The 11,398-nt window shown below is 38.2% G+C and overlaps 1 protein-coding gene across 1 annotated transcript; it reads left to right on the forward strand.

Moving 5' to 3' along the window:
• Positions 1–4,915: 4,915 nt before the first annotated feature.
• On the forward strand, positions 4,916–9,291 carry kcnk13b (potassium channel, subfamily K, member 13b). The gene is made up of 2 exons (XM_077219557.1): positions 4,916–5,298; positions 8,391–9,291. The coding sequence occupies exons 1-2, from the start codon at positions 4,959–4,961 to the stop codon at positions 9,287–9,289; spliced, it is 1,239 nt and encodes a 412-aa protein (XP_077075672.1). The 5' UTR covers positions 4,916–4,958; the 3' UTR covers positions 9,290–9,291.
• The last annotated feature ends 2,107 nt before the right edge of the window (positions 9,292–11,398 follow it).

Below are 11,398 nucleotides of genomic sequence, written 5' to 3' on the forward strand. Positions count from 1 at the left end.
GAGGTTTCTTTCCCTGATCGTCACCTTCTCTCGTGAACTACATTTCCCATCATCCTGTTCTGTCACTCATCTCTGATCATTGCATGCAGCTGTTTCCACTCACCCTGTTAGTATCTGTGTATTTATACCCTGTCTGTTCAGTCATTGTCATGGAGTCCTTGTTTTATGTCACCACACTTCCAGAGTCTGCATCTGCCCGGTTCTTGTCTGTGTCTTGTATTTTGCCATAGCCTTGTTGGGTTTTTGACCTTTGCCTGGACTGGTTGTGAGTACGGATTACCCAAATAAAACACTGCTATTGGATCTATTGTTTCTCATGTGTGTATAGTGACACTCTTTTGATGTCAAAACCACATTTACTTTTGGACACCAACAAGAGTGGACGACGCTAAATACAGGTGTAAATGGGATCTAAAAAGTTTTGAGCTTGTCCCCTTTCGAACACTTCCAGAGGAAGTCGAAAACGCATTTGACCGGATTGCTTGTAAACTCTCATGTGGTCGAACAGCCACAAGAGACCGCCTACTGACCTAATGCATAAACATTATGGGAAGTGCTTGTAAGACGGTATTTAAACTTTGTTGGCTGAAGACTCAAGTTTGGTTAGAAGATGAAAAATGTACCAAACACGATGTTCTCTTGCCATTCCTGATTCTAACACACATTCACAGCGTTCTGCGTAATCCTGTGGCTGTCAGAGCAGAAACTAAAGCTGCTGCTCTCCACATCCCAGATAGCAGCAGATACCCAGATACCAGCCCAGATTCGGCCCACATCTAGTAAGTGTCGAAACCACATGTACCAGATGTGGCCCGGATCTGGGCCGACACTGTTGCTGTCTGGTAAGTTTTAGCGTCATCTCCGGGCAGGTTCATATGTAAATTGAGCTTATTTTGTCCATTAGATTGAAAGATCTGAAAAGGTTCATATATTTATCCACCCGTAGACCCTCCCCTTGAAGAAATCAGGACAGAAGTGGTTGAAAGTGGACAAAAGAGATGGATTAAAACATCCGGTGTAAACGGGAATGTATCTCCTTTATCTACGTGAGCCCAGAAGAGACTTAAGGTGCATTTACACCATGTTGTAATTACAGACATTACGAGATTTCAACTTCACATCCTCATATAGTTCATAATTAAAACTTGTAAACTAGGAATTTTCTGAGAGCTCCTAGTAGTACCACCTGACTGCTGCAGATTAATTTAGGCGTTGATAGTGTTACCATTGAAACTCATAACGTGTTTTCATCTCGAAATTATGGTAATCGCGACATGGCATGAAAGGGGAGGGGTGGGGGTACAGATCTTCACATTTCTAACAATTGGAAACACTCAACTCACTCTTCTCTATGCAATACCAATTATTTTGAATACCATGTTATTACACTTACAACACCCATTAAGATCCATATTGTAGTAATTTATTGCCCCCCAGGTCAACTGGGAACCATTGTTGAGGAGCTGGATGTGCTGCTGTCCTCATTCCCTGAAGATGGCGTCCCACTTGTAGTATTTGGCGGATTTCAAAAAGCCTTATGCAACAGGCTTCATCTCTCTCCTAGCCTCATTCGATCTCAAACGGCTCATCACCACAGGTACTTACAAATCAGGCAACCAAATTGACAATCATCAGCAGTCAGTTCCCAGCTCCCCACACACACAAACCCAGACCAACCACACCCTCAGCCAGAAATCTTTTTATACTCCTTCTCTCCACTAACAGAGGCAGAAGTATCTAAACTTCTCGTCTCAGTCATCCTACCACCTGCCCTCTAGATCCCATCCCCTCACACCTTCTACAAGACATCTCTCCCACACTTCTACTAGAACTCACATGCATTATCAACTCTTCTCTCCATTCAAGCATTTTCCCTACTGCATTCAAGCAGGCTCGGGAAACCCAACTTCTTAAAAAACCCACATTAAACACATAACTTGTAGAGAGTTACAGACCTGTCTCTCTCCTACCATGCATAGCGAAAACACTTGAACGAGTTGCTTTCAACCAAGTATCATCTTATTTCTCTTAAAATAACCAGCTGGACGCCAACCAATCTGGTTTCAAGAAAGGCCATTCAACCGAGACTGCATTATTGTCGGTCACTGAAGCCCTGCGGATTGCGAAAGCTGCTTCCAAATCTTCAGTTCTCATTCTCCTGGATCTGTCTGCTGCCTTTGACATCAAATCCTTCTGTCCACCCTCTCATCACTGGGCATCACAGGAACTCCATTCCACTGGTTTGAATCCTATCTCACAGGTAGGTCTTTCAGGGTTGCCCGGAGAGGGGAGGCATTCAAAGCACATCAACTGATCACAGGCATTCCACAGGGTTCAGTGCTTGGACCCCTCCTCTTCTCCATTTACACTACATCACTGGGACCTATCATACAGGCACATGGTTTCTCTTACCATTGCTATGCTGATGACACATAGCTCTACCTATCATTTCAACATATGATCCACAGTAGCTGCACATATGTGCATCATGTGCAAATAAACCTCTACAAATGATCCAGAATGCTTCAGCACGTCTTGTCTTCAACGAGCCCAAAAGGGCCCACGTCACACCTCTCTTCATCTCTCTGCACTGGCTATCACTCGCTGCTCGCATCAAGTTCAAGGCATTGACGCTTGCTTACAGATCTACCACAGGCTCAGCTCCCTCCTACTTTCACTTGCTCCTACGAGTCCACATCCCTACCAGAAGCCTACAATCGGTCAATGAGTGACGGCTACTGGTGCCATCACAGAAAGCCACAAAATCACTCTCCAGAACATTCTCATTCACGGTTCCTTGCTGGTGGAGTGATCTCCCCACCCTCGTCCGTAATGCAGAATCCCTGACAACATTCAAAATACAACTGAAAACGCATCTCTTCTGTGAGCACTTAACCTCATAAAATTGTAAAAATATATAATTTTCCTTGAATCCCTCCCTTGTCTGGCTTGTGCTACTTTAAGCAATGTCTGAAACTTTGTATTTTGAGCACCTCTTGCGTTGTTTGCCTTTTCATGATGACTCGCTTGCTGTATTCATCATTTGCAAGTCGCTTTGGATAAAGGCGTCTGCTAAATGACTAAATGTAAAGCAGTATTATATTTTCTTCTATCCTCTCTCTGCCAATTCACACTTCTGTGTGTTAACATGACTTGACAGTTTAACATTAAAATCCTATTATTTGATACAAATAACTGTACGATGAAAATAAAGGGGTGGTTGTCAGGCTGAATTTATTATTGGGTGAACCAGTTCCCCCTCTGCCGCCCTTGTGGAGCCTGGCCAGATTTGAACGTAATCCTAATCACCAAGGTCCTGAAAATTTTTTAAGGACAAGCACATTTTTGAGCTCTAAAAATAATGCAATGCATCAGACTTTAAAGCTCTGTGCAATGTCTAAACTAATCGATCGGACAGTTTAGGACCGAATCTATAAATACATTGTGTCTGTCTGTCTTAAATGCATAATGTATTTTCATTTCCCTGTCCTAACTGTGACATTTACAGAAGTTGCCTCTGGACGTCCCAGAGTAAATGTTGAAAATTTCCCAACCAGATTCAAAAGGTCATACACTATTGATCACAATGAAGTATTCCCACCGCACAGTCTAATCTAATAACGTGCATAATGTTACAAGACTATCTTCAAGACTTTTGTGCATGTCAATGATGTGATGTTCATTATTTTATCTTTATTCATTTATTCAAAAATACATTGAAAGTTTCAATATTACTTGAATACACTACATGTCTTCTTGTATGATAACACGTTGCCGTTACTAAATTACAAATTAATTTGGAAACTTTTCACAAAAATATGAAGCAGCACACTTTTTTCAACATTGATAATAATAAGAAATGTTTCTTGAGCAGCAAATCATCATATTAGAATGATTTATTAAGAATTGTTATGATTTCTGTCTTGTGTTCCCCTGGTCTAATGTGGACTTTCCTGTTTTGCGCCATGTTGTGTAGTCCTTTGTAGTTTTCTTGTTGATTAGTTCCTGATTGTTCCCAGGTGTGTCTTGTTTGTTTCTAATGTTCTTTGTCTGGTGATGTCCTTCTATGGATGTTATGTGTGCGCTTGTTGTCAGTTTTGTTTGCCTTCCTTAAATAAATGCCTTAGTGAGCAGATGAAACTACTTTCAAAATGTATTATGTAATATATCTGAAAAACGTTTGTCAGCCAAATCCATATCATGTGGTTTGGCTGACAAGCAGAAAGCAATTTTGTTTTTATGTGACCATAAATCCAAACTAGACCTCATGATTGTGTTTCAATGTCATTGAGTTAAAAAAACAAAAACAAATATCAAACATATTTATGATACCTTTTTATGAAAAGGCACATTTGGGTCAAATGGAGTAGCCCTAAAAATGTGATATTAATAACCCTACAAAAATCTACCGTGAAAAGTATTCCTGAAAATACTTTAAAAATAAGTGACTAATAAAAATAAATAAATAAATAAATAAATGGTTCTACCATATTGTTATAGTCATTAAATAAACAGGCTATTTGTATAGAAAACAATACTCAGCTATTTTCAACAACTTGTTATGTTTTAAATTAGATGTTTAAAAAGATTTCTCCTTTTTGTTATATCGGGCACCCTTAGTAATAGTCGTGTGTGTGTGTGTGTGTGTGTGTGTGTGTGTGTGTGTGTGTGTGTGTGTGTGTGTGTGTGTGTGTGTGTGTGACCTCCTCTGACGCCACTGAGCGGATCCACGCGCGCTCTTGGAGAGGTTGGGGTCACACAGTCCATCACTGCGCTGGAGACAAAGCGCATCATGCTGGCAGATCGGTTCCGGCAGAAACTGGACATTTCGAGCAGAATAACGCTCGAAGATCCCAGAAACATTTGGACGTAGACCTCTAAACAGAAAAAAAAATGCATGATCCATAATGAACTGGGATGTGGTGGTTCATCTGTTCCAATAATCTTGCTATAAAATAATGGCTTGCCGGGCTGGATGCTGCTGCAACAGCATCGGTACCCTAAATGAAGACAATGCGAGATTTCTAATGCTGGCTTTGTTAATCATCATCTACCTGTTATGTGGGGCAGCGGTGTTTTCAGCTCTGGAGCATCCGAAGGAGAAGCTCGCCAAGGAGAAATGGGCTCAGAGGATCGAGCAGTTCACACACAAGTACAACCTGAGTCAAGACGACCTGAAGAACTTCCTGAGGAACTATGAGGAGGCCAATGTGGCGGGAATACGTGTGGACGCGACCAGACCGCGATGGGATTTTGCGGGAGCTTTTTATTTCGTAGGAACTGTGGTTTCAACTATCGGTGAGCTGTCAAGACAACCTTAAACTGCATGATAGTTTGGCAAAAATGTCAGACTATAAGGTTTCAAAGTCTGTTTAATCTATTTTTGCGATTTTAGCCAGCACAAGTACATTAAAGTGCAACAGGTACTTTGCATTTGGTTCGCATTCAGACAGCGAAATGATATAATTTTCTTTCGGTGGCACTAGGCTAAATATTCATGTTTAAGACTATATGGATTTTCTCACGCAGTGGTTTAATTAACTATTTTGATCAGATTAAATGTATTTTAAAACATCTAATTCCTGAGATATGAACTGTAAAGAATTGTTTTCATAATTTGTTATCACAACCTTTTTTCTTTTGTCAAATCAACTTAGATCATTTATGTGGTTCTTCAGATAATATCATATTTTGAGTTTCTGTTGATGAAACCAATCTCCTTCATGGTAGTAATTTCAATGGACTTAAAATTCTAAGGCAACCATTTTACTTACTTTTTTAAGTTACACCAACAACAATTGCCATTTGTTTTTACAAAAGCTATTTGCACTTTGGAACTAGAATCTGAGCTGCAGGTCACTGTGCAAACCAATTTATTTAATATTCTCTTTATATATATATATATATATATATATATATATATATATATATATATATATATATATATATATATATATATATATATATATATACTACTAACTTAACTTCACATGCATACTACCTTCTGTCATCACACCTTCAGATATTTGTAAAATGAAAAGGCTATTCAATTCAGACTTCTTCCCAAAGATACTCTTTATGTATTTCATCTGCTAACAGTTAAACATCACATTTTGGTGAGTTGTATATATATAATCAGGATTATGAAAAAAGTATAGATATAAAATACTTGTTCATAATTCTGATGATCTCACACATGATGTTAACTAAATCGCACAAATTAAAAGACATTATTTGCGATTTTTTTAGTTCCTTTTTCTCATTTTCAGCAGGTTATATTTAGCACCAGAAAAAGAAAACTGCATTTAATACATGTGTGCTATATGTGCAAAAAGTAGTTATTTTGTCAAGACATTTGTCAAAGATTTTCTGTCTGACTCTTGACAATTAGATGGAGCTGGAAATCAGTTGGAATCCATCATCTCGTTCATTTACTCATTGAAGTGAATGCTAAGCTTGTCAACACTTCTAACACACACTTGACATCTGATAGCATACAGCTATATTGAGGAAAAACACAAATTTCTGTGAAGAAGCAAGAGATTAAACCTATATGTGAAAATCTTTGAACATGATAAACAGATTATTGAAAATTCCGCAAACAGAATTCCAATCCAATTTCGATTGGTACATAAACTGTTTTCAGTTTTGTAGCCTGCTTTGCCCTAGTACTTAAAAATAAGTGCAACATCAATGAAAACTTTTCAGTTTAGGAGAACTTTAAATATAGTATCTCCATAAACCAAGTTCAATTAATTGTCAGCATGTGTCAGATTTGTCTTTGCAAAAGGGCTACTGAGAATATTAAATGCATCAGATCTTTTTTCTATGCAGTCTTACATCTGGCATTTCATGCGCAAAAAATGAGGCATGGTAAAAGAAACAGTCGGAGCAGGGGAAGTTTATTTTAGCCTCATTAATATTTACTCTTATCCTCTTCTGATGCTTGTATAGAAAATTCATATCATGGATATGAACAGTGGACAGTTATCCAGGGCATAGTTGCATAATAGTGAGAGCATTTAGTTAGTACTAGTTTAATTCATGCACCTAATTTCAGGTTATCAATAGACACACAGTAGGAAAAGGTCTTCATAATGTGCCAGTGAATGATACATCTCAGGATTTAATTGAAATGAAATCGCTAAGATGACCAATGCAAGAAGAAAAAAAAACTATAGAGAGGTAAGGCTGCCGTCACCAATGGCAACCTATTTCTAGTGGTTTGAGAAGAAGAGAAAGTGGGGTTTTCTGGATGCTGGAGGTGATTGGAGCCCGGAGTTCACGTGGGATTTGGAGCACATGCTGCTCATTAAAGGACAATTAGAGCTCAGTTTCTAATTAACCCACAGCAGTTGCATGTGCTAATCCATTGTAGTTCTGCAGTGGCTAGAGGGTTTTTATGAGTAAAGCTTTTCTGTATGTTTTGATGTCTTTAGATTATATCAGGTGACATAATTACTTTGGTAAAACACAATGTACTTGTTCACACTGTATAATCTGTTTTTTTCCCCTCTCAAATCTGATTTTCGAGACCAACTGCAAGTTACATCTGGCCAGATCTGATCGTTTCTGTTCAAACTGACTTTGTCCACATTGGTCGTGATGATAACAACACAAACTTGTGTTTTGAAAACAAAAATAACATTTGACGCAGACTAAAGCATAAAAACAACAATGGATGGAATATAAAATGTTTTAATGTTGCAACACCTGATACAGGGTTATTCAATTCAATTCACATTTATCTGTATAGCGCTTTCCACAATACATATTGTTTCAAAGCAGCTTTAAATTCATGTTTCTATACATTACAATTGACATTATCAGAGGTGACTGTTCAAGAAAATACAAATCATACAGTTAGCTAATGTATAATTTTAGATAGAAACAAGGATAAGCAATTATTAAGTTATCATCAAAGTATATAAATAATTTGTGTATGTTGATTAAGAGTTGGCATTATTATATTTAGGCTATACTTTAAATAAAATAAACATTCAATTAATTTCAATTTAATATAGGCCTATATATATATATATATATATATATATATTGAAAAAACTTAAACTCATTTTTTATTTCTGCTTGTTGCTATCACATTTATCATTTTCAAAGCTTAACCTGATGTACTAAAATAACTAAAATAAAAATGAATAAAACTATGACAAAAATGAAAAAAACACACAACAAAATTACTATATATATATATATATATATATATATCTCATATATCATATTAAATGTGATATATTATTAAAAAAGAAGTATATTGAGTGGCACTATAAAGAACATTTTCTTGCAGCCTGTATTATACATTGCGCTTGCTGGGATTGCATTATAATGGGTATAAATCTAACATCCTCATTTTATTTCTGTGTGTGGCGCAGGTTTTGGGATGACAACACCCGTCACTATTGCCGGAAAGATTTTCCTGATCTTTTATGGGCTTATTGGTTGCGCTGCCACCATTTTGTTCTTTAACCTCTTCCTGGAACGTGTCATCACCGTGATCGCATTTGTTCTGAAGTTCTGCCACAAACGTAGAGAACGCCGCAAAGCTGGTCCGGCCTTAAACTGCCACCGTCCCTCCAACGGCAACAGAGAGCGGCGCACGGACAGCTTGTCAGGCTGGAAACCCTCGGTGTACTGCGTGATGCTCATCTTAGGAGTCGCCGCCATCTTGGTTTCCTGCTGCGCGTCCGCCATGTATTCTGCGGCCGAGGGTTGGGACTACCTGGACGCCCTCTATTTCTGCTTCGTGGCTTTCAGCACCATTGGTTTTGGGGATATGGTGAGCGACCAGCGTGAGATGTACAAGGCTCAGGTGGCCTACAGGGTGGGCAACTTCCTTTTCATTCTAACAGGAGTGTGTTGCATCTACTCGCTGTTCAACGTCATTTCCATCGTGATCAAGCAAGTTCTCAACTGGCTTCTGCGGAGGCTGGAGACTCCCTGCCGCTGCCCAGGCCGAGGGAACCGCCACACTCGGAGGAACGCGGTTGTCCCGGGCCACATGAGAACCCGGCGGGAAGACTCCATCGAGACTGACGCGGTCAATGACAGCGAGGCGGATGGACGGCGGATGTCTGGAGAGATGATCTCCATGAAAGACTTTCTGGCCGCTAATAAAGTTAATCTGGCCATCATGCAGAAGCAGCTGTCAGAGATGGCTAACGGACATCCTCGCCAGTTAGGGAGCAGCTCACGTCACAATGAGTTCTCCGGAGGGGTCGGAGCGCTGGGAATCATGAACAACCGGTTGGCAGAGACAAGTGTAGATAGATAAATCCACCATTTAGAAATGTGAAGTAACCAGAGGACCCCACAGCAAAGTGTGATCACCCCCCCCCCCCCCCCCCCCCCAAAGAAGCCGAGCAAATAATGTACCATAAAGGTGCGGTTGAGAAATGTTGTGGGCAAAAAAGGCTCAATTGTCTACACTTAAAAATAAAGGTTCTTTATTGCCATTGATGGTTCCATATAGAACTCCATGGAATCTTTCCATCCCACACAAGGTTCTTTATAGTGAAAAAAGGTTCTTTCAATTATTAAAATGTTCTTCACACAAAGAAAAAAATTTCTTTTAGAAACCGTTCACTCAAAGGTGGCATTGCTGCAGAAACCCCCTCTAGGAAATAGCATAGAGATGTATGAAGAACAGCTTGCACATAAGAACCTTTTCAAACCATGCAGCTCTCTGTTGGTCAACATGGTGAATTCGCAGGGCCAACTGAACGCAATGTGAAATCTGCGTGGGAAAATCTTTTTTGTGTGGATTCCAGTTAAAATTAGTAGATTTATCCTCTGAAAATTCGCTGAACAACAGTAAATGTGACCACAACTTAACTCTTATCCTTTGGGTCTCATTCACAAATTATTTTTGGTACAAGGTTCTCATGCTAAATTTATGGTGGATTCACAAAATGTGTGTATGCAGATTAAATGTGTCTTACAAAGGCCATATTATGCCCTTTTACAAAGTCCTGATTTTGTTTTTGGGGTCTACTAAAAAAGGTTTAAACATTATATTAGCACCTCTCTTCCCAGTCTGTCTGTAACACTGAAAAAGCCTAAGTAGACCATAGAATCATTGCCATTGCCACCAACTTATTTCACAGTGTTTTTGAGAAACTAGCCCCGTTTAGTTACGGTCTCTATGAAGTCCCTCCTCCCAAAGAGTGCAATGTGCTTTGATTGGTCGGCTGGAAAATTGTGTTGTGATTGGTCATCCGCTTTGAGTGTTTCAGAAATGAGTTTCAACACACTACTTTGTAACTTTGCAGAACTTTTTCATGCTCAAACAGCAACATTACACAATAAAGAAAGTTAAAAAATGAAAAAAGGATAATAGGTCCTCTTTTATGTTGATAAATATGGATAATTTGAAATTAGGGAGCACGGCTACAAAGTTAGTGATTTGGAAATACACGCCCAAACATCTCCATACAAGGACGCATGACTTCATCTGTACAGCCATTCTTTAGGCCCTGCAAATGCCCTAAAATAATGTTTGTTTGAGTAAAGCAAAGATTAAAGAATCTCAAAACCAGTTGAAAACAATAAAAACCTTAGGTCTTTAGACAGCACATTATTGTCTGTATCATTATGCAGAACCTTTCACAGTTTGAGCTACAATCATATTTTTACACTGCACTATTTTAAAAATGCAATTTTGTTTACATTCACTATTCCTATCCTTGTACTAGTAAATATTTTAAGATATAAATACAATATCTAAGATAACATATTTAAATATCTATGAATTTATACACTACTGTTCAAAAGTTTGGGGTTAGTTTTTAAAAGAAATTAATACTTTTATTTAGTATTAAATAAAAGTTAGTATTAGTAAAAGTGTTAGTATTAGTAAAGCTGACAATAAAGAGCTTAAAGATTTACATTGTTATAAAAGATTTCTGTTTCAAATAAATGCTGTTCTTAATATTTTTACATTCAACATTGATAATAATTAGAAATGTTTCTTGAGCATCAGATCAGCATATTATAATGATTTCTGAATGATCATATGACACTGAAGACTGGACTGCTGCAAATTAAATTGTAATATGTTTCACAATATTACTGTTTTGAGGTATTTCTGATCAAATCAATGCAGCCTTGTATAAAAACTTTTTGAATGGTAGTCTAATAATCGTTGTTTTGGAAGGTACTCTGTGTATATATATATATTTATATATGTTTCTGAGCTGAGGCCCCCAGGAGGAAGTCTGTGGTTTTTGCATACGTGTGCTTAAATCCGAAAGAGCAAACTTTTTGATCAATCATGATTTTTTTAGTGAATATGATTGTACACTTAGTGAATGAGACCCTTTGTGAACAAAAAAAATGTATTGCTGCTGATTTCGAATTTGAGTCGCTGTGCTGTTCATCATCT

The sequence above is a fragment of the Siphateles boraxobius genome, unplaced genomic scaffold, assembly GCF_051911475.1.
Source record: "Siphateles boraxobius isolate OS27281-9 unplaced genomic scaffold, OSU_SipBor_1 8, whole genome shotgun sequence".
Lineage (NCBI taxonomy): Eukaryota > Metazoa > Chordata > Actinopteri > Cypriniformes > Leuciscidae > Siphateles > Siphateles boraxobius.